Source organism: Blastomyces gilchristii, assembly GCF_000003855.2.
Source record: "Blastomyces gilchristii SLH14081 genomic scaffold supercont1.8, whole genome shotgun sequence".
Classification (NCBI taxonomy): domain Eukaryota; kingdom Fungi; phylum Ascomycota; class Eurotiomycetes; order Onygenales; family Ajellomycetaceae; genus Blastomyces; species Blastomyces gilchristii.
Genome location: NW_003101675.1, coordinates 2,273,402 through 2,296,537, shown reverse-complemented (window position 1 = coordinate 2,296,537; position 23,136 = coordinate 2,273,402). Strand labels below are relative to the sequence as shown.

The 23,136-nt window shown below is 43.9% G+C and overlaps 5 protein-coding genes across 5 annotated transcripts; 2 read left to right on the top strand and 3 right to left on the bottom strand.

Moving 5' to 3' along the window:
* Positions 1-5,482: 5,482 nt before the first annotated feature.
* On the bottom strand, positions 5,483-5,782 carry BDBG_05038 (uncharacterized protein; the record flags this gene model as incomplete). The annotated part of the gene is made up of 1 exon (XM_031721957.1): positions 5,483-5,782. The coding sequence occupies one exon, from the start codon at positions 5,780-5,782 to the stop codon at positions 5,483-5,485; it is 300 nt and encodes a 99-aa protein (XP_031578482.1).
* A 3,573-nt stretch (positions 5,783-9,355) lies between these two features.
* BDBG_05036 (uncharacterized protein) lies at positions 9,356-9,730 on the top strand (the record flags this gene model as incomplete). Its single annotated transcript, XM_031721956.1, has 1 exon — positions 9,356-9,730. The coding sequence occupies one exon, from the start codon at positions 9,356-9,358 to the stop codon at positions 9,728-9,730; it is 375 nt and encodes a 124-aa protein (XP_031578481.1).
* A 1,377-nt stretch (positions 9,731-11,107) lies between these two features.
* On the bottom strand, positions 11,108-15,198 carry BDBG_05035 (uncharacterized protein). Its single transcript, XM_002625125.2, has 2 exons — positions 13,102-15,198; positions 11,108-13,039 (listed from the first exon to the last, which is right to left on the bottom strand). Exons 1-2 carry the CDS (start codon positions 13,722-13,724, stop codon positions 12,937-12,939), a joined length of 726 nt encoding a protein of 241 aa, XP_002625171.1. The 5' UTR covers positions 13,725-15,198; the 3' UTR covers positions 11,108-12,936.
* A 2,684-nt stretch (positions 15,199-17,882) lies between these two features.
* Positions 17,883-22,866, bottom strand: BDBG_05034 (uncharacterized protein). Its single transcript, XM_031721955.1, has 2 exons — positions 22,049-22,866; positions 17,883-21,903 (listed from the first exon to the last, which is right to left on the bottom strand). The coding sequence occupies exon 2, from the start codon at positions 20,050-20,052 to the stop codon at positions 19,408-19,410; it is 645 nt and encodes a 214-aa protein (XP_031578480.1). The 5' UTR covers positions 20,053-21,903; positions 22,049-22,866; the 3' UTR covers positions 17,883-19,407.
* On the top strand, positions 20,415-22,887 carry BDBG_05033 (uncharacterized protein). The gene has a single exon (XM_031721954.1). The coding sequence runs from the start codon at positions 20,728-20,730 to the stop codon at positions 21,115-21,117; it is 390 nt and encodes a 129-aa protein (XP_031578479.1). The 5' UTR covers positions 20,415-20,727; the 3' UTR covers positions 21,118-22,887.
* The last annotated feature ends 249 nt before the right edge of the window (positions 22,888-23,136 follow it).

Sequence of the window (23,136 nt, the reverse complement as noted above, 5' to 3'; positions counted from 1 at the left end):
TCAGAATTCACAGATAGTGTGATTCAGGTTATATGAAGAACTTACTCCTCTACTCATTCTGCAGAAACCTTGAGAACAGCTAGGAATGAATGCTCTTATGAGCCTCTCTGAAAGCAAGGACATATATAATGCCTGCTTTGACAGTGTGCTGGTGATAGTGAATCACTTCATCAAGATGACATACTTTATACTCATCTGCAAGAACTTGAAGTCAAAGGATTTGACTCACATCTTTATTCATGATGTGATTCAGTTGCATGAATTGTCTGTAAACATTATCTCAGATAGAGAATCAATCTTCACAGAAGAGTTCTGATCTGACCTGATAACTATACTGAAGATCTCATAAGATCTAAGTATGACTTTTCATCAATAGACAGATGATCAGACAGAACATCTGATGAGTATATTAAAACAGTATCTGCAGTGCTTTGTCAATTACAATCAGAATAACTGAGTGCATTGATTATCACTCACAGAGTTTGTGTATAACAACTCAAAGCATGTCAGCACAGACAAAACTCTCTTTGAGATGCTCACTGAGACTCATTCATGAATGATCTTGATGAACTCACAAGAGTACACTATAGAGTGTGATGATGCTCATGAACAGGCTGAGAGAATTCAGAAGATTCAGGAGAAAGCCTGTGAATTCTTGAGAAAGGCTCAAGAGTATCAGAAGAGATACTATGACTTCAAGCATATTACAAAGAGTTTCAAGAAAGATGATAGAGTCTGGCTGAGTCTAGAAAACATCATTATATGAAGATCTAGTAAGAAGCTGAATCTCTTACAGACAGAACCTTGCAAGATTATGAAGAAAGTTAGCTCACAGTTCTATAGATTGAAACTGTCATCTGAGTTGTAGATGTATAATGTTTTTTATATCTCTTTGCTCTGTGAATATAAGAAATTCTTAGAAGAGAACTCTGTGACTCATCACTCTATTTATAAAGCACTAGAGAGTGAAAGAGAATATCAGATCAAAGAAATTATTGACTCAGAGAAGCAAGATCATGAGCTCTGATTCAAGGTTCAGTGACAAGAATATTCTGACAAGATGAATGAGTTCACTTGAGAATTATTCAGGCAGATAAGACATCTGCAGAAGCTGAGACATGACTTTCATACTATGAATTCTGACAAGCCAGAATGATGTGATCTTTGCTAAGAACCTGATTGTGACAAAGACATTAACACTGTCATTTGTAAATTCTAGTCTATAAGATAATGAGTTTCTACTGAGATGAACAGTCTGCAGTGTATGCAAGAAAAGAAGAAAACATATTCTTATTAAAGCTAAAAAACAAGAAAACAAACAGAGCTGTGAATACAATTTAGAGATCAATAAAGAAAAAATAAAGAAAACTCACACTTATATCATTAATATCTGTAACATTCAATTCTCTCATAACTATCAATTTTCTTCTTCAAAGAAGCAGAGAGTATTATGCTCATGATACAGACAATTGTTGCATTTGACATGAAGACTGTCAGAAATGCACAGACTTCAGAGAAGCTGAACACCAGAATATATACAGTTACAGCAGAGTCTTGAAGACTGGTCATCTGCACATGTGACTAGATATCTCTCATGAAGCTGTATTCACTCTCTCAGTTATGCTGGAGTATCCAGCTCAGAAACAATGAGAACACAGAGAGAGAGCTCATCTGCCCAGGTCAACTTCTGTTACAAATTCATGACATTTACATTGCCTTGACTATCTGGATTTTGCAGGTACCTGGGAATCTATCTCTTATTGACAATGGAATTGCAGAAATGCGCCGCGGCGCGAGGACCATTGATAGAAAACCTAGGCATATTTGCATATATCTGGTCAGAGATTGTGCAGGCAGAGAGAGAATAATCATAGACCTGTGAGACTGCAGAAGACACTGATAACACTGAAAGCTTTGCAAGAACTATCAGCTAGAATCTGTAAGGAATTACTTATGAGAAGACTTACAGCAAAGAGAGAAACTGCACTGCTTGAAGCCAGAGGCTGGCCTGAGAAAGGAATGAGATGAGCTGCTGGCTCAAAGATTGAGTGCAGTGACAGGGCTGAGGGAGATGAAGATACAGTTGTGAGTGACAGTGTCTCTGCTTCATCAGCTGGTAAAAAGTGACTGAAGGAGTTACAGGGACACTCATGAGAAGCTTGACAGTAGTCAGACATTGTTTGCAAAGATATTGAAATTGAAAAAATTTTTATTCTTGAGAAGTTCTTGAATCAATACACAGACATTGTCAGAAACACTCTCTCTCTGTTATCTGAATGAAAACACTTCATGAATGAATGAGAATACTCACAGTTTATGAGAATGAGAGCTGTTACAGAAAAAGAAAAAAGAAGATGAGATTCTGCAGACAGATCTGAAGTATTTATACTACTCTAGAGAGGTTTGCTTACACTGTGAGTGATTCTGTGAAACAGTCAGATCACTCTAGTAAACAAGAGTGATTGTGAATTGCAGGCCTGAATCTTTCTATATGACTACAAAGAGTGATTGCAGACTGTGAACATCTTGATTCTACAATTCTACAGAGTTAGTGAAAGAATGGAAAATTCCTCACAATTCTACAGTGTCAAAGAGCAATGATTTGTAAGAATGAATAAAAGATTAACTCATGAATATTTCTCTTTGATGAGAGTGATCTCACAGAGAGTGATTCATCTGTGAGATGAATCTATGTAATGATCATACAAGAACCTTGTGAAAATGATTGAGAGTCAACTGAAACTCTTCTATATGAAAGATACAAGATGAATCTGTGTGATAGTCAGAGAAGAATCTGTAGATCATAAAGAACCTTATGAAATAAGAAACTGAGTGACAGACTCTTTTCTCTTCATGATAACAAGGGATTTTTCCTCACTGAGATTTTTTACAGATATGAAGGGTTTTTAGTGAGTATCACTGCAGTGCTGAGCTGACTATGAAGTCACTCAGTGAAAGGCTTTGCAGATGAAGTCTTAGAGAGGAGAGAATATATAAGAAATCTCACTTCTCACAGATTCTTTATCTCTATTCCTATCTCTCATGTAATCAATAGGGCTAGCGGCTCTTGGCTACACATAACTATATAGACTGGAGTTCATGAATACTATTCACAACTCAGCTTGAATGCTATTATACACTTGATCTCTACATTTATCTTTCTACTGTGAACACTTCTAGTAGTTAACAGTACATATCACGCCAAGCTGCAAACACCTGAATAATCGCCGCGAGCACTTATTCTTACAGTAACTGCAGTGATTTCTTCAGTAATATCAGATCTACTCACTGTAGTCTGTCAAGAGACTGCAGTGATTTCTGATTCATTAATTAATAATCTGTTTATTGATAAGGAAATTCAACCTGAGTGTTTATTATTTCTTATACTCACTAATAATTGATGAATTGACTATGAAATCTTCATAAGAATATCTATTTTTTTAGTACAGAATACACTGAACTTCTCAGAACTCACAGTTGAATCTGATGATTCTCTGACATCTATAAGAAATATCACTATAGTGAGAGAATTAACAGTGAGAAAATCTTCAGTAAGAAACAGTCTTGAAGATCTACTCACTGATTCTGAGATCACTGCACTTTCAATTCTGAAAAACCTCACACATGTTAAAGCTTTCATAGAATGAAAGTATTATTACAAGATCTGTGTTAAAGAGATCAACTGTTTGAAACAGATAGAGATCTGATAACTGATTGAGAGAATATTATAAATAAGTGTTCTCTGCAGTCAATGAGTATTTGATAAAAAGTTCAATAATATAAGTGATATTATCTGCTATAAGACCTGCTGAGTTGTCTGTAGAAATCTTCAATAGAAGAGAGTCAATTACTCAAGAATCTTTGTATCTATTATCTCTACATTTATCTCATAAGCTTCTATGATAATCTCAGCATTCTGAAGATGATATATTCTGTAGATTAATATAGTGACTGCTTTTTTAAATACTTAACTATCTACTGATGAACAGATATATATGAATTAACTCACAGAATTCTGTGAAGACTGTGATGATCTTATATATGAGTTAATACAGAGACTCTACAGTCTTAAGTAAGCAGTACTCTTATAATATGAGAAGCTGTAAAAGATGCTATTATACTCAGACTTCTATATCAGTTTCTATAATACTAAACTATTTATTTATAATGAAAGACAGATCTATATAATTATCTATATGAATAATATCTGTCTCTACAGTCTGAAAATTAAAGATCTGAACTGAGTCAAAGCTGAAATTGCTGCTAATTATAAGATCAAGAATATAGAGAATTTCAACTGTTATCTAAAAATAAAGATTGATAGAGATTCAACTTTATTAATATTATCTCAATCTCTCTTTATAAGAAATCTTCTGAAGAAATTCTTAATAAATGACTGTTATTCTATATTCACTTCTATAAAGAAGAATATTGATTTCATAAATAATAATAAGAAATCAATTGCATATACAGCAGAATTTATTCTATAGTTCTATTAATTCAGTATCAGATCTCTGCAATATCTATCATTCAATACATATTCTGATATGAGCTTTGTCACAGAATTTCTTGAACAATTCAGCTCTCAGTCTATATCAAAGAACTGAGCTGTATACAAGTGTATACTCTGATATCTACAGAGTTCAATCAATGAGAGTATAATCTATCACAGAGATGCTGAAATTGAATCTGTAGTATATACAGATACTGATTGAGCTGATAGAAATTCAGAATTCTGTTCAATCATCAGTTATATTATCTATATAACAGATGATCTCATTGCATGATAGAGCTGCTGATAAACAGAGATCTTTAAGTTATTAACAGAGACTGAATATATTGCATTCTTCAAGACTGTATATAAGCTTATCTGTCTCTGAGAGCTTCTAGAAGACACTGAATTTATCTCATCTCATCTTAACAATCTGAATGTCAATGATCATCTCATTTTCATCACAGTTAATGATCTGACTTATACAATTCATATCAATAATAAGTCTGTTATAGAGCTATTCTCTTCTGAAGCAATTTCACACTGCTTAAAGTATATAGAGATCTATTTTCACATTCTTCAGAATCTTATCTGTAAGAATGAGATATCTATCTGATATATTTTATCTGCTGAGAACACAGTGAATGAGCTTACTAAATCACTTGAAATGTTGAAATATACATGTTGAAAAGAGAATATAAAGAAGATAGAGAAATAAAGGGATAAAAAATGATATATATCATGACTGGTTTTTCATTACTTCACATTTTCCAGTCATTTTTTGTACCTGTACTTGATTTAAAGGTGAATTTTGTATATAGCATCGTGTATAGTTACTCTGGTGAGTGGGGGTGTCAGGTCACGTGATCTGGCTTACTAATCCTTCCACCATATAACTTTCCACAAGCTAGCAACCTTTCAATCACACAAGCTTTACACCTTCCACAAAATAAGAGAGAAAAACTCACCCAGCCATGATGATTCAATGCTTCACTTCACGATTTTGTCATTACTAAATCCCGCTGCCCGGTGCTGCGGAAAATATGGCCAACAAGGATTTGGACGCAGTGGCATAGCCAGCCACCCTGCCACAACAAGCCAAGAATCCCAACATCGGCTAAGGTTCTCGGCCTGCACCTGGAACTGGGCTGGGCTGACGTGTTTTATCAAAATCACAGCTTCATGATAGCATCTGTGTGATTTCACGAGAAGATGTGACTCGTGAGCTGCTGTTTTGTCGATGGCGCCATCATCTCGCACATTGCCGGTATGGGAGAACTTACGAGCCATTGGACGTTGACCCGAACCTGACTTTCGATGGTCGCAACATGGACCTGAAAGTGATGTGTCATGTACGAGGGACGGTCCACTCCATACGATATTTGGTTTTACTAAGTCAACAGTTCACGCTGGAGGGCTCAGCGTCAATCTCTTTCGTATTGAAAGGGGTAATGGATGGCTTTGCAGGAGATCCGGATGAAACAAACCAAGCCTGCGATGGGCGCTGGGAGCTTCGGAAAAGAGGGATTTTTTTGCAGAATGGATGTGGAGAACTGATCATCACGGGTAGCTGGCGGGGATCATCGAGGAAGCAGTACGGAGTACGCTGATCAGTTCGATCTCTGCTCCAACAAGCCCCCGATGACAATCATGGCGGCGATCAAGTCGACGAAACATACGCTTAGAGCTCAGAGACGACGAAATCCGGTGATTCAACTTCTCCAGTCGCTTTTTATCGACTTTCCTCTCCAGTGACATGATAAAGCAAGCCCCTTCACACGCTTACAGCCCAAAAGAGACCTGAAACGCCCTCCAGCTCCAGCCACTCCATATGTTATATGTTCAACAAATACGCAACGTTTCTTCCAATGCAGCGCCCTCTGTTTAAGTTATTCATAAAGATGAAAAATGGGATGGCGATTTGCCGAGACTCGTCTACGACTTCGGCATACTGTCATGGAATTGTTCGCTTCTGCAAAGCAGTTGGACTGGTCACATCTGCACATTTCCAATTTTGGAAAAGGATTTCAAGGAAAAGCGCTGGTCTGCTCATGTGCTCGTAAAAATGAATTAGAATGCCAGGATATTCTCAATCCACCGCTGTTTGCTTGCTCCCTAATTCTCGTTTGCACGCCGCACCGCAGTGCCCGACTTGAACTCTTCCCCGCGTTCTGCATTGAGGACTGAAACGGTGTATGTGACCAGAAGCAGCACGGATTGCAACCGAAGGCGTCCTCATTATCTATCTTGTCACGACCCCTGTGAAATTTTGACCAATTGCTAGAATCATTGATAGTTATGCTGGTCGTGTGTCAGTTGCCAGTGTGTATTTCAACCAATGAATTCCCGCGTACAAGTGCAAGGACAGAAACTAGTTCTGATTTTTCTCGCTGCGCTGTACGCATCCCAGTGCGAACATCTCATGCAACCCAGCTCTCGAAACAAGATCACTCTGTCCAATCTCTTCTAGCTGCTTCCAGAGAAATTATATACGAGGAAATGTCCATCTACGAAATCTCCGGGAACTGGATCGATGCTTCGCCGCGTGGGTACAGTATGAGCTTCGAGCGGGTCTCCGTGGTTTGAAACCATCTGAAAGAGACATGAGAAGAAGCGAGATCGGGCGAACAGGAGTTTTCCGGGCGGAGAATTTATTTTGTTAAAAACCATATTGGCTTGCTTGGCGCAAATTGTGCAGTTGTGGAAGCTCGTGTTCAAGCATGATCATGCTGCCAAGCCCAAAGAAAATTAATGAGAACGACAACAAACCCATGCGCCAGCGTTAACTACGGATGATGGCTCCGTGGAAAGGAGGTTGTTGAGCTTTTGGTCCAAGGAAGGATTTTACATACATACATGTACCTTGGGGCTTGAGCTTTGCCTTCGGCAGGGTACGATCTGTAGATTGTAACGTATGTACCTAAAGTTTCCCGCGCCTAGCTCAGATCGCTCTTATGTTAGCCAATGAAAGCTTGGTGTTCCAATTGCAAGTTCGTGTTCTCACTGCCCTAGGGACCAGAAGGGTACATTTTTCTGCCCGTGTTCGCTCTAGCAGCAATACGAAGAGGGGCAAAAGTTCTCCCCACACCTATCCGATTAACACGCGCTTGGCTGCAACGCACTGCCCTGTCAATCGATGGGTAAACTGTAAATTTAAGGGAGGGAGTGGAGAAGAAAGTGATGAGAGCAAGATGATGAGAAGAAATATAATGATTTCTATAAGATAATGAAATAAAAATAAATCTAGCATTTACTGAAAATGGAGCTAAAAGAATTGTAAAATCCATATCAAAAAAGTCAAAACGCCATGCCCACCAGTATCTATGCAACCAAAACTAATGTATATTATTGAACGGGATAGGAACAGAAATGTGTATGGGTATCTAAACGGATTAAAATGAGAGGGAGGCTCAACAGATTCCAGATGCAATAACGATTTAGGAATCCATGCCAATGGCCATTCTTCATAGTCCAAAAAGTAGGCGTGGAAATTTGGAAATATAACGATGGTAATAAATGCGCAATCTAGCCCAGCAACTGCAACTGACGACCTTGCCAAAGCCCAATCAACGAAAGACATCGAGTCCGATATAGCAAGGGTCATAGCTCGTCATCGAGAAAGGAGATAGGTACTCATCAAAGGGCAGAAGAAAAAGTTGGAAAAGAATCCTTGAACCGGGCTCCAGCGATAGATATAAGATTGAAACTTTTCACTTGAGGAAGGGAGAAAAAAGCCGAAGCATATATTGAGATATCACTCTTTTTTTCTTTAATAGCATTCAGTGCACCGAAGCAGATCCACTGACCCTCGTCGCCACGAGTGTCCACTGGCTTTCTGTTCCCGTTCGGGTAGCCACATCACCAAAGTTTCTGCCGGCCGTATAAGTTGGAAGAAGGTCGTCGTTGTTGACAGAGTCGTATGGGCTGAGGGTGTAATGGCCAGGTATTTGCGCAAAGAGGAGTTCGTCACTGTCGTTCGCGAGTCGGGTCGTCATGGTAGATCTAGGTCTGCGTCCATTCTCCCGAGTCGGCCACAACTGCCATGGGACACTGTGCTGCTCGTCGCCGCTGGTGTCGGGATCCGGGAACATCCATATATGATGCTCGCTTGACCAGATGAGTTTTCCGCTCGCCCTAGCCTGTCGGGGATCCGATCTGGTGTAAGCTGTGAGCATGTCGGAATGGCGATGATTTCCACTCTTGTTTCTCTTCAGCTTCGACCAGAAGCTTTTCCGCATGCCGGTGTCTGATTTGGATTTCTTGATCGTTTTCTCATAGTCGGATGAGAAGATGGAGACAGGAGCATCGAGCGGTTGTCTGATTGCGGATGGTGAAACCGTTGCATAGCACCGAGGTACGGATTCCTGTGGTGAATATAACTCTATCCTTGGTACGTTCGCCATGTTGGTATGTCGGCTTGGAGGTTGCGAACTGCCTCTTATATTTTGATACTGGTTACCTAGGTCGTATGTGAACGGTAGTCTTTGATCGAGTGATGTAGCCATCTTAACGTTAGGTAGATAGATGTACGGATTGTGTGTATATATGAAAGGTGCGAAGGTGAAAGATAAAGCGAAGTATCCGAAGCCAGCAAGGAGAGAGCAAGATGAATGTGTGTCGCAAGTGTCAGTCTATATCAAGATATGTTGGAGAGAAGTGCAAGATCCATCATATCATAATAGCAGCCGATAATGATATCCCTCAGGGGTGGGAGCGATTGACTTATAAAGACAGGCGGGGACGAATCGCGGACGATGATGCCCAAGGACCCTGCCTGGCCCGCCTTTGCCCCAATAGAAAATCCACAGAAAGCACAAAAGATCATCCATGCTAGCATAATTTTTATTATTTTGAAAAGCCCCCATGAGTAAGGAACTATTTAGCTCGGGAGGCGTTGCGATCATAGCATTGAGGCTCGCTCCGCTAATTCCACTTGCCGCTGTCATGGCTGTGTTTCGCTGCTTCGCCATGATCCCCTCAACTTCAAAAAGCAAGCGGGGAAAACGGGAGTTGATCTCGCAGCCAAATAACGGATACGGTCGACGTTATTCCCCTAGTGAGATGAATACGATGGTTCTGAAGAAGATTGACAGCCAGACACAGGGACAGGAGGAGCAAAAAAAAGGGGAATGTGGGTTTGTGTTCCGGAAAACAACCGTTTCTGGCGGATTGTCCAACGTTCCAGTCATAAAGGGCCAAGGACAACCTCACATCGCAGGAAATAATAACGTCTCCTGAATCGTTGGTGTCATGATTAAAGGATCAGATGGGCAATAGCGGCATGGCAGTCAACAGCCGCAGCAACAAAAATAGATCGATTCTGCAAACAGTTGTCAGCAAACAATGTGGGATCTGGATGGTGAGAGAAGAGGCTAGGGAAGCACCACAGTACGCATAGTAAGCGCAGAATGGGGCTGCTTATTATGATTCCAGCGTAAAATATCTCCCGAAACCGTTGCGAAAGCAGAGCGCAATAGGGTCATCATATCCGGCGGCTTCAACTAAGCATTATCATTCTGGTTTCAGTGGTGTTATTTCTTGTTTTGACGCAGAAAATCTCGCGCAGGTCTGCTTTCATCCGTCCCGGTTCACAGATAGATATGCAGGTCCGAGCTGGTATGTTCGAGGCGTCTTCTTCTTCTTCTCCGGTAGGACAGGGACAAAAGAGCCCAATCACCATTAGTCTTTTCTTTTTCTGGTAGTTAGGGGGCCAAACCATACGTATGTCAACTTCTTCCTATTACCCGTCAATATTCCCTCAATTAAGCAAAGTTGATATAGGGAATAGACCGGCGCCGGCGTAGCTTCTTCTCTGTCTTGAAAAGAAGCCCAGCGGCAAAGTGGTCAGCCATAACTACATATGATAGGGAGCGGAACAAGGATCCCCGCTGGACTATCACAAGCCTATATTTAACCCGCTCCCGCTGACATCGACTACCAAAATTAGGCCCCGTCTAGGACCCAATCACCGGCAATCAGCTCACAAAGTCGAAATCCCCGCGCGAAATCTTTAGGCTTTCAACCCTCTTCCCCTATCCGCAGATGGTAATATCACCCGCTGGCCGTCGTGGTCTCAGCTGGGCATTAAATGTTTTCGGAGAGCTTATCATTACCATGGTTTGGGCGTGCTGGCAGCGTTTTGCCTCCCTGCTTCAAATAAGCTGAAAATGGATGCCGATTTTTGTTGCTCTTTTTAACCTGTTCGATTGATCTCTTTCATCTTTGTTGCTCCGCTCACTCTTCATCTCCTTTGTTTAAAAGACAGGCCTTTCAGGGATTCTCTGGCAGGTTGGAATGACCATGCAAACCACAGCATATAACTCAGTATGTATATGTATGGGGGCCTTCTTTCTGACCACATATACATACATACATACATATACATACAATAAAATTAAACAATGAAGACTACTAACTAGCCAGTGAAGAACTTGAGCCATCTATCTAGACCATTGCAGACCTTATGTACGACATGAAATTTGATCCGGAGTAGCTCTCAGATCTCAGATCTCAGATCTCAGATAGAATTAGGCATATAGTGATGCTCACTCTACTAATATACTCACTCTTCTTAGTCTATTGACGATTCTACAATACATGGATCTTCCTCTTCACTACCAACCAGTGGTTGTATGGAACCATATCAGAGAGGAATGACTGAATGTAAGCAAAGTTCTGACATTTAACAATGACAATCGTTAAAAGCTGCAGGTGGAATATGACATACATGTCCACTTCACTGTGACTAAATCTATCATCCAAAAATGAGACATGTGCTGGTGCAGAAGAAATTCGGTTTTGATCAACTTCTTCCAGGGTAATGGTGGTTAGGTTTGCTTGCTCAAACTAGTTACATACGCTGTAGCTGATGATGTTTAAGTGCTTACTTTCTAGTATGTTCTTGCTGCAAGTAAATAGTAATCAAGGACATGGATATCAATGGAAAGGATACGGACGGAGTAGAGAATATACGGGTTGGGTCTTACGGTCGGTCAGAAGAAAGAAAAAAAAAAAAAAAAAAAAAAAAGAAAAAAAAAAAGAAAAAAAAGAAAAGAAAAAGAAAAATTAATAGCTAATTGAACAGAAACAGAGTAAAATTGAGGTATTTTCCCATGTCGAATAAATAAATAGATAAATAATAAATAAAATAAAATCAAGATCAAAAAGCCATGTAACTTCTCTCGTTTCTACATACTCCGCCCATTTCTTTCCGAGGTAAAGCGACAGACAGTAGAGAGCAAGCTGGCACTACATAGTATGGCAAATTGAGGTGCCAGTATTGGGTAACATCGGAACACCAGTGGAGAAAACCGTCACTGGCGATCCCATTGGCTAAGTTGACATGGATGAGGTTGAGGGGAAAATTTGATCCAGGGGGGGGGATGTTTTGTTTCATCGCGGGAGACAGGGTATTTACGATTGATGTCGATGAGAGATCAACAGCAACTTATTAGATATTACGACTGGCCTTTTCCGGAGGAATGGAGGGATGTACATGTACATGTACACGCATGGTTGAGAAATAATGAACAAAGACAAGAGCGATATATAATTAAGGAAATTTGATTGGACACGAGCAAAGACGGCGACGGATCAACGCGGAAATATGGGATCTCGGGTATAAATATGAAAGAAAAAGAAATAAATAAAAAAACATCAAGGAAAAAGGTGAAATGGGAACACGCAAAATTCGGCAAGAAAAGCTCACGTTATTGGTTTTCTCTCTTTTCCCCCTCTAGCCCAAGGATTCCTTCCCGGGATGTGGCATATAACAAGATTAAAGGACAAAAATAGGCTGGCTACAAAAATTTGTATCGACAGAGTTTCTCTCCTGGAGGATTGGACAAGATTTGAGGAAAGAAACGTGAAAAGGAAAAAATCGATGCGATGGTATTCAGTTTGGTTCGTGAACAGGTCCCAAATCAAGAGAACGAAAACAGAAAAGGGGAGCAGAAACCGAAAGTCTCAAAAAGGTGCTGAAAATATACCATCAAATAAAGAGTAGCCAGAGAATTATTATATGCTTCCCAAGAATTCTTGTTTCCCACTCTTTCATATACTAGATATATATTTGAGGGCAGAAAACAAAAGCTCCGGCTTGCTGTTTGAAAACCGAACCCCATGCCCCAAAATGTTGCGTTCGTGTCGGTCATCATGAAGCAAATGGCGAATAGATATATAGCACATGAAGTTAAAAGGAAAAGACTCGCTTTTGCAGCTAAGGGAAACGACTAAGAGAGAGAAAAATATTAACGATGAACTTTCTGCCATTTGATTACCCCAAGTGTGAAAATTAAAAAACAAAAAGCCCAGAACAGAGCTCTAGCTTCTCCACGTTAGCCACAACAACCTCCTAGAGAGCCCACTAGGGGTCCATGCCGAGAGGCCTGCAAACTAGCCAAAGAAACTAGAGCGGATCGTGGGTATCATCATTGAAAGAAAATCTATGCAAGGAAGAGAGCGGCGACGGCAGCAATACCGGCGACGGCGAAGTTGACGCCAACGGAGCTGGCAGCACCCTCATCATAAGGGGGAGGAGTTGGGTTGCTAGAAAAGCTGTTAGAATCAATTGAATTTTAACATAAACTACTTGGGATCAATGCACTTACGTTGGGTAGCCGCCGGTTGGGTGAGGAAGGCCGTCAGAGCCACTTGGGTAGGTGGGGACGGGCTCAGTTGGGGCAGGCTCAGTTGGGTAGATGACAGTGATGGAAGAGGTCACCGTTGGGATGCAGGTGGTGTAGGTGATGGTGGAGGTGGTTGGCTGAGGACCGGTTGGGTAGACGCTGGACTCGCCGTCAGTGGGATAGACGTCAGTTGGCTCGCCAGTTGGGTAAACGCTCGATTCGCCATCGGTGGGATAGCCAGTCGGGGGCTCATCAGTTGGAGAGGCGCTTGGGGTCTCAGATGGGTACCCAGTTGGCTCGGGCTCAGTGGGATAGACGCTGGACTCGCCGCCAGTGGGATCTACACCGGTTGGGTAGACAGGAGTCTCAGATGGGTATCCAGTGGGTTCGGGGTCAACATCCGAAGGAACTGGGTAGCCACCAGTTGGCTCAGGGTGAACGGTGCCTGGGCAGTCGTAGCCACCTGGTGGGCAGCTGGTGATGGTCACATCCTTGGTGGAGTAGACAGTGCTGGGCTGAGGATCGACCGGATAGCCATTCTGGTAGCCGGGGATGGCAAGAGCGGTGCCAGCGAAGAGGGCGACGGAAGCAGCTGTGAAACGCATGTTGACGGTGATGTGGAATTAATTAATAATTGCACGAGTTAAAAGGTCGTGAAAATTATTTGGAGGGAGAAAGAATGTAAATGTAAGCTGTTGTTGGAAAAATTAAAAAGAGCGTGGGCGACCGAAGTCGAAAGATCGAGACACGTCAAGGAAGGGTGCAAGAAGATTGACTTGAGTATGACAGAGAAGAAGAAGAAGAAGAAGAAGGAAAGGAAGAAGAGAAAAAAAGGACAACAACGTGGGCGGCCGTCAACTTTTGTAGGACGTGGGAGATTAACCTGGCAGATCATCGCTGCGCTCCAGTCCGGAAAGGGGAGAGATTGAGCGAGACATTGCCTGGGCCTGCGAGCTGGCCCCAACTGTCCAGGCGCTGCTAGCCTGTCTAGCCTGGCCAGCACAGAGAAACAAGCGGGATAAGGGGCACGCTGCCAGCAAACAGTCGATCTTGTGGGCCGTTGGGATAGCCCTAATTTTGAGCGGGCCATGCAACCTCGCGGTGCTGCTTGACACTTGACTGGACGGCTGTTCTGCCTTTGACCCCCCCCCCCCATCTGGCCTCATTTGGTCTGGCGGTCATCACAGTGTTGGCATCTCGCCTGTTGTTGCGTGGCTTTGGTCTATTTGGAGAGCCCGCTCTCGTCGCCCTCCAGTTCCAGCGCCCACACTACTCCGGTGGGCGGCCTCCTGTATCGTGATCCCTGCCTTCTCAGCCAGTCAGTCCGTCGTGGTGACAGTGCTTGGTTGATCCACTCTGTTTCTGACCTTCATTTCTGCCCCACAGCTCATTTAGTTGGCTCTCTGGACTTATCGCCTTCTGCGGTTCCTGGTTGGATATAGCCACGGCTCTAGATGCCACTGTCAAGCGGGGCCTTGAGCGCCGAAGGATTATTTTACTGTTCTTACGCTTCTGCAGGTACCAACGCGGCACGCCACTGGTATGTATTATTGCTCAGGTTCCTGGCGAGGCGTCATCACGTCGTCCAGACGGAAGCGACCGAAGCCCATGTTTCCCCCAGTAGAGTAGGTAGTCAGTCCCCAAGGGTTATTTTGCTCAAGAGCGCTGTAAGCAAAGATTGGCTTCATCGAACAACCACCTCGAAGCGCGATCTTGTGGCCTTATTCAGGCTAATTGGTGGATCAGAGATGAGAGGATGCCGGATGCTTTTTTTTCTTCCACCTGTCTCTCGTCTCTCGTCTCCTGGCGTGGAGAGTTTTCACGTTGTGGGAAGTCCTCTGTAATAATAGGCCAATCATGCCCGACGACAGAAACAGTGGCTGAACCGCGAACATCAGAATATCTCGCTCCAGCCAGTCATCATCTGTCTACTAAACATGGCCCTTTGTGGAGCCTTTGTGGCCCATCAATCTCTGTTCCCCCAGTCCGACGTCTGCGCTGCTCGGAACTAAAAGAACGCGCGCATTGTTTGCAAACGAGACGACGACGACGACGACGAACGACGCCGAGACGGTGACAGGGGGCTTGTTGTTGCTGGACTGGATCTGGGCTAAAACTATCCCAATCCGTACGTACAGCCCATACCATACAATACAATACAATACCATACCACAATACAGCCGGCTCAAGACCAGCAAAAAACCGCCTGCCGTGCCCCTATCCAATCCAATCCAGCGCAATGAATCAATCAATTGGAGATATATTGATATCTCTGCATGCACAAATCAGCTGTGCTTTTCATTATTGATTGTCAGGACCTCATTCCCATTATTATTATATCCTCCAACAATTATATTATTCTATCATTGATAGATATTTTGTCCTGTAACGTTTGTTTTAAGAAGAGAGCTCAAGCTCTACCTACCGCTCGCTCCCAGCTCCCCATCTCTTGGACTTTATTTCTTCCCCAGGAACGCCACAGTAATTTACCACTCTCTCCCGCACCTCCTTGCCGCGAGCAGAAAATATCCAATCACGCCTCTTCCTTCTTAAAATAGGGCTAGAATGATGGCTGGCAGACCGTGACAGACTGACAGTGGACCGCGGAGAGGAAATTATTATTGGCCTGATTATGGAATGTCTGAAAATATTCCTTTTTTCCCCCTTCTCCCTTGTGCTGTTTCTATGTAATATATTACGCAGAGGTATTGGTTGATACATGGCTACATTCTTCTCTCCATCATCAAAGAACATGGGAGCGCATCTATCAATCCATACATCTGTTCGCAGCGTATGATAGAGTATGTCTCGTTCGCTGCTGCTGCTGCTGCCGCTGCTCCTTGCGTTCTCAAGGACAGATCGTACTAATAGTGTGGTGCATAATATTGCATCTATGCGACATTACACCTATAAATAAACATATACATTGCATATTTGCCACACGCACGGCTGCATCTTCAACCGCTGGTCGAGACCTGAATGATGTACGGAGTAGATGGAATGGTTTCCATTTAATATTAGAAGCTTCCCCGTGTCGAAGAAGCCAGCCTAACTAACTGTGATCCGACGGCACGGCAAGACGAACTTGGAAGCTTGGTCCCCTTTTCCTCTTCAACCTTGCCTTGCCATGCAATTGCAATGATGCATTTGATACTGCTGAGTCTAGATCCTGGATACACAGCATTATTATTGTCAAAGTTCAAGGCCATCCATCATTGTGTACTCCGTACTCCGTATTCCGTATGAGAAGAAAGAGCAAACGATTATGAATCCATTCTTCCATCCCGTGTCACTAACACGATTTCATTCTTCAATTCTTGTCCTTTCTGCAATGACCTCCCTCCCTTTCCCCAGACAATAATGGATGCCGATTGCCCACAGTGAAACGAGCCGGCGCAAAAGTTTGTTGCCATCATCCAAAACGAAAACGCTAGTTAAGTTACCTCTTCAGAAACGCTTGCACTTTATCCGGCAGTCAAAGATCTTGACTCGGTATCCCTTCGTGATTGGCTCCCCTCCATTGAATCAGCAGAATAAATTCGGGCCACTTTTCGCGCAAATTCTTTCTTTCTCATGTCATGGTTGGCTTGAAGGACAAAAAAAATTGATTTGAATTAACCGCCTGGCGTATTTGTCACGTTGGTTCTTTTTCGGGGGATTTTGTCCACCACCGGCTGGCTGCTTTCCCCATCCTCCAGGGCCCCCTTTTTTCTTCAAGCTTTCTGGGAGTTGAGCTACCCCCACCCACTCTTATTTATATCCACTCTCCCCTTTTTCATGAACTTCTCCTGCTCAATATGTGGGGCTTTTTGCTTATCTATCATCCATCTCGCCACTGTGGGAATGCTTGCTTGAGATTGGCTGCCAGGACGGCTCAAAAGTTTCAACATGTTTCATTCATCTCCGAGCCGATGATTTGGATTTGAGATAGATAACTACCCACTTGGGAGATATGATGATTATTGAAAACAAAAAACCCCTTCCTTTTCTTCCCTTCTTCTTCAAGCGGTCAATGATACTGTCTGCGACAATTGCTGATAGATCGCCCTTTGTCTCTTGTTTTGCCAATTCACCAACATGCCAAAGACCTCTTGCAAACCGACCGCTAATATCGCAGAGTGAGTAGCTTTCTCAGGCATTAAGAAGGGCTATGACTCCATGATTCAGCCAGGAACTGAAAGGTCAGGCATTTCTTCGAAGCACCCAACGTCAAATATTCAGACAACATCGTCAACCATGTACGGTCGGTGCATTTGGCGCATGAAGGTGTGCCAATGACAGCCAGCGCGGTTTTGCTCTCGTGCCCTGCGGCCATCCATTAGTTACCCAGCTCGCATCGCATTGATATCTTTTCAGACTTTTGAAACATATTCGGTTTTTCCTTACTGAAATGGGATCCTTTTAGTAGTGTTTCTTGCTTTCTCTCTATCCTTCTTCCATTTGCTTTCAGTCTCGAACATCGAAGCTGAACGAATGCTGCTGGCGTCCATCTTGCTCTGCCGTTTTCGGACTGACTCCAATAAATTGTTTCTTGGGCCCAGGGACTTACGTTGACAAAAATTAAGGGATTTTTCTTTGATCCTTCTGTTTCATTCGCTCTTGCGGGAATTTTTTTTTTTTTTTTTTCTCTTTCTTTTTTCAATAATAGACAAATGGGAAATGAAAATGCCATGCGTCTAATGCATATTGCTTCCCACTACATATGTACATTTGTGAGAAAATCGTCCTGTACAATGAGTGTGGCCGCAAGAATTTTTCCTTCTTTGGCTTGCAATTTTCATTGGACCGTTGAGTGTCCTGGGTATTGAACGCTGACTCCAAATATCCAAATACTACTACTGCCCCCATATTCTAGTGACGACTCCTGAAAGATGCGCTCTCCACTGATAAAAACCAAGGATCCCAAGCAAGCCGTCAAAATAAATCCGAGAATGTCGGACCCCCCTCACACGCCGAAAAACTACGAATAATTCCTTCCCATTATCTGTACTGTCATTTTAACATGTCAGCTACGCGCATATATTCATTCCTCCTCCATGCACATACACACACACAACACACACGGCCAGACCTTTTCGCCTTAATCCTGCGGACAGCGCCAACGGGCTGGCACAAAGGAGAGTTAAACCCCCTTCCTCTATTTGAGAAACAATTTATTTTAAGGACAATTGATGATTTCTCCCGTTCCGTATAGCATCCTGGCGCGGGCGTGAAGAAAATTGTGGAATACCTCTTTCTCTCCATCTCCTGACTGCACTGTCAACCACCCCCGCAACGAAATATTGGATGGAAAGCAATAACTCTGTCTCTGAACACCAGGCGGGTGAGATAGAGAAGATACAAACATACTCATCATCCGCCCGAGTCCTTTGTTCACATACCAACTACCAAAGGGCTTCCGTAGTAATAACCCCAGCACATACGGGCTGCCATCCAGACCTACGCACGGGTCATGTTGCTTGCTGTTGATAGACATGCACCTAAGCTAATTGGCAATGTCTGGAGTGTTGTTATTTTGTGTGGACAATGACCCTTCCTTTGTGCTGGGTTTTTTTTTTTTTTTTTTTTTTTTTTTTTTTGGCCACAGCCCATTGAATAGGGCTGAAGGGTGAAAGAGGCCCTTGTGGGATGGATGCTTGTGTGTTTTCCCCCGTAACTAGATGTTCGGTCCTTGCTAATCCCATCGCCGCTTTCTATAATAGGAACCATCTAACACACGACCTGTGATTTTTTAAAGTTCTCTCTACCCTCTTAAAAATCCGCGATATATCCATGTGGATGAAGGAATGTATCCTATTTATGAATTCCTTTTCTCGGTCGGTACATAGGTGAATTGAGTCAATGTAGCTAGCTACCTCACTCATTAGCCCTCCATCCTCACTACCCCATATTTACGTACATGTACATAAATATAGCCAAGGAAGCATTGACAGGAAAGCAATAAAAATGAACCGACTTCATATTCGTAAGCTCTATAGAGTGGGGCCGTTTCTATCATCTAATCCAAGTTGTGTATATATGTATATTATGTATATATGCGCTATTTGGGAGCCGGGAACGTTTTTGTATCCCGCATCCCCTGTGTCCTGTATCTTTTATTCATTCCCCTTTCGTTTTTTCCCCCATCTTACGCCAGCAGGAAGCAGAATCCTCGTTATCCCGTATCCCGTACTTTTATACCCATCTATCTGGAATACGTACCAAGGGGAGAACAAATGAAGAGGAAGCAAAAAGGGGGGAATTAACCAGAAAAGAAAAAAAACACCATGAATCCCAAATGTCCCCAATCTACTCCGGCTTTTTAGCAACGTAATGTCTCTGGAATAGATCATTCTGAATCCACAACAACTTATTAAACGCCGTAATCATCCCCGTCTTCGTCTGCAAATCCACCCCCTCAGCGCCCAGAATAGCCTGCAGCACCATCTCCTCCACAAACGCCAGCAGCAGCGACATATGCATAACCTCCACGCGCAGCTTGGGCCGCTTCTCCCGATGCCTGAAGCCCGCCTGACCCGTGTGCATGATGCCGACTTTATCCAGGTAACCCCAGCACGAGCTCTCGTCGGACCAGTCCTTGTTGCTGACGAGGCGGACGAGGTAGTTTTTGAGGAAGTCCTTGCGGTGGACGATGTTTGGGTGGTCGAGCGCGAGCTCTGCGACGCTGCCGGCCGCGGCTGGTTCGTTGGTGTCCTGCTCTGGCTGCCGGGGCACGAAGGACTTGGCGGTGATGTCGAAGGAGAGGAGGCGGGTGTAGACTGCGTCTAGGACGGCGGGGACGGCGGGGGCGATGATCTCCTTGGCGGCTTGGATGAAGGCGCCGTCTTTCTCTGTGAAGTGGAGGAAGCCCTTGACATAGCTGAGGCGGGATTTGAGGTTTGCGAGGGAGGCCTCGTCGATGTGGGTTATGGTGCGGCCGCTGATGACGGTCATGTTGGTCGTGTTAGGTTTATCTGGTGGGACTTTGATAAGGAAGGTGTTTGAGGTTGGGATATCGGGTTGAGGCGATTAGATGCAAATGGGTATCGAGGTAGCAAGACGGAGAATGGACGAAAGGGAGGAGGAGGTTCTTGTCTAACGCGTGGTAGGGAAAGGAATGAATGATATTATTGAAGTATATTCTTAGTTGGATGATACATTTCCAGATTAAACATGGACCGAACAGGAGAGAATTGGCCGCCCTATATACATATGCCATTTCCTCCCGCTTGACCCAGGTGGAGCAAAGAACCGAGTGCGAAAGCATAGGTTAGATGAAAAAGAAAATGATTGACGACAGAGTGGATATCTTGACTCCGTACCTAGGTACGTAGCTCTCAAGCTCCCGTCATGGAAAGTTTAATCCCTGCCAGCTAATCCATCCAACGAAACGTATGATTGCTCTCTATGTAAGCTCCGTCATAACATTGTTAGCCACGCAGCTGAAGTGCATACTCATTTTGCTCTACGGCAAAAGTTCTCAGCCATCGGCTCTTCATAGCAAATGAAACGGAAGGCCAACCAACCCCCGATTGCCGAAGGATTGATTGGCCGCAAAAGCACACGTAGCAACCAGTGGCCTCATCCGATCGGTTGGTTTCTTCACCGGGGAAAGGAGACAATATCCTGATGTCTGGAACAGAAAACGATATCAAACCCGTTCGTAAGCACGCCCAACCAAGCCCCAATCCAATCCCGCCTTCAATGTCGTCAACATCCGAAAAAAAAAAACTTAGGTCACGGGACCGCGAGGCCCAGCCCTTAGAGAAATCCCTCAAGCCCGTCAAAGCCCTTCATTGGGCGAGCGATTTGATTCTGGCGGCATGTAATTGGCCAGGAGCGCGGCTTTTGTCGACGCCCGTTCGCCTATTAGTCAGCCGGGATGGAAGACAGCCGAGTGGTGTTGACGCCAAGGCCAGGGCCACGGGCGCCAAATGGCGGGAATCGGAGCGGGAAGCGGAACCATTCCAAGAAATCCAAGACTTCCAAGACAACGAGTATGTAAGGCCTAATGGGTGACAAGAAAAAAAAAGAGGAAGATTTAACGAGAGCTTTATGAGTCAAAGGGAGCCTTTTGTATGTCCGAGTAAGTGCCCTCCGAGGAGTTACTTTCCCTAGATACCTTGTGCTCGGGCCGTGGATTGGGGTTTTGCTGCCTGAGTTTGCCATTGCTGCCTGGTAGATTTCCTCCGATTCATCCCGAGGGCCAACATACAGCGTTAACACACAGCACTACTTATTAAATAATAATAATAGCGATGCCAGTCAGTTCACCACTGCACCCTTTTTTCCTTTCTTCAGTTAATAAATATATACTCCTCATTTTTTCTCGGTTGGTGGTTTTTCTCTTTCTTTCTTTCTTTCTTTCCTTTTCTTTCTCTCTTTTCCCCTATATTTCCTCTATATAAATCTAGGTCCCTGCCCTGCTGAGTTCCAACCAGCTCCACAACTCCTGACCCTCATGCGGATATAGAACAACAAGTGATCACACCTCTAACTCAACCCTGAAGCTCCCCTGCCATGATCTAAGGCAGTTTTTGTGTCACAACAAGATGATAATGGGAAGTTGGGAAGAGAGTGGCTTCCAGGTGCAGGTGATGTGACATCTCAATATATCCCCTCCCCGGCCTCTCTTTTTCTCCATCAGTTACAAAAACACAGCATGGCATGAACATCAGTCAACAGAGGTACTGTTTCGTATCAGAGAAGAATGATTTTCAGACAGGGACAGAACAAACCCCCCCCCCCCTCTCCTCCCGAGAATTGAAAAAACACAGCATCCCATTCAGATTTTACATTTTTCACCTACACAGCACAGAGTTAACCCAAATTCGTAATCTACAAACGGCTAGAAACAGAAAAACTGAGGGGGAAAAAGAAGAAAAAGAAAAAGAAAAAGGTTACACCCGAGGAGCACAAAAGGGGACAGCTATCGTTTACAAATACATACAGTAGGTAGGTACCCTATTATTTATTCAACTTCCATAACTTATCGCAAGTTGGTCCTTTGGACGGAGTATAGCCAGTTGTACGCATAGTAAAGCGAGGAGTATGCAAGTATTAGTGCGATCGTACGTAATGTATGTACTGTAGTTACTTTGTGACCGCCACGGGTCTTCCAGTGCCTAAAGTTCCCCCCCCCCCCGGCAGAAGGTTGTTTAGGAATGGGATGAAGACTCGGGCTGTCGTAGAGTTGCACCTACGCAGCTAGTAATAACGGAACAGCCATGGAAGGGAATTAGTTCTGTATCCGAACGTCCATGGTTAGGGGTTGTTTCTCCTAGAGTATGGTCGCCGCTCTTGTCCCAGATACACGGCTTGGGGTGGACGTTGGACCTCGAGGGCGGAGTGTGTGGTGTGGGTCATGGAGAAAGGTGGGTTTTAGAGAAACGAAGAAGAAAAGCACACTGCTAGCTAATATCCGTGGGATAGGTAGGGTAGGTTATCATGAATCATGCTCTTGGACACGGGAAGCGGCTTCGTTTTCAGCCCTCGCATTCTACCCATCCCATTCCAAATAATAGTCGTAACATTGAAAACACACATAATGTAACTCGTGATACACAATTCAAGGACAACGGCATCTCCTCGATCTAGGTACTACACCGTGGTACGTAAGTGCAGTACCCAGGCAATTGGCGGAGAGTTGCACTCCTTGCGCCATTCATATCGTTCAGCTACCTACCGGTGTCATATGAGGCTGAGGTTGACCGGTCAATCACAATAATGCCTCTACCGCGGTCCAAGAGCGGGGCGAGTGGGAAACGGATCAAAAGAGAACGCGAAAAAAAAAAAAAAAAAAAAAAAAAAAAAGACATGGAGAGGGCTAGGGCTGAACGCCAACGAGCGCTTCAGCGAGCTCCCCGTCAGGACTCAGGGACTCAGCAAGCATCACGAGACACGCGCCGGCTCCCCGAGGAGGTCGCAGGCTCCTGGCGTTGACTGGTTCGTTGGATATGTCCATTGCTGCACGGAGTGTCAGGGATGGCGATGAATGCGGGCTTTTTACCAATTTATAAATTTTTGATCCCGGCCCAG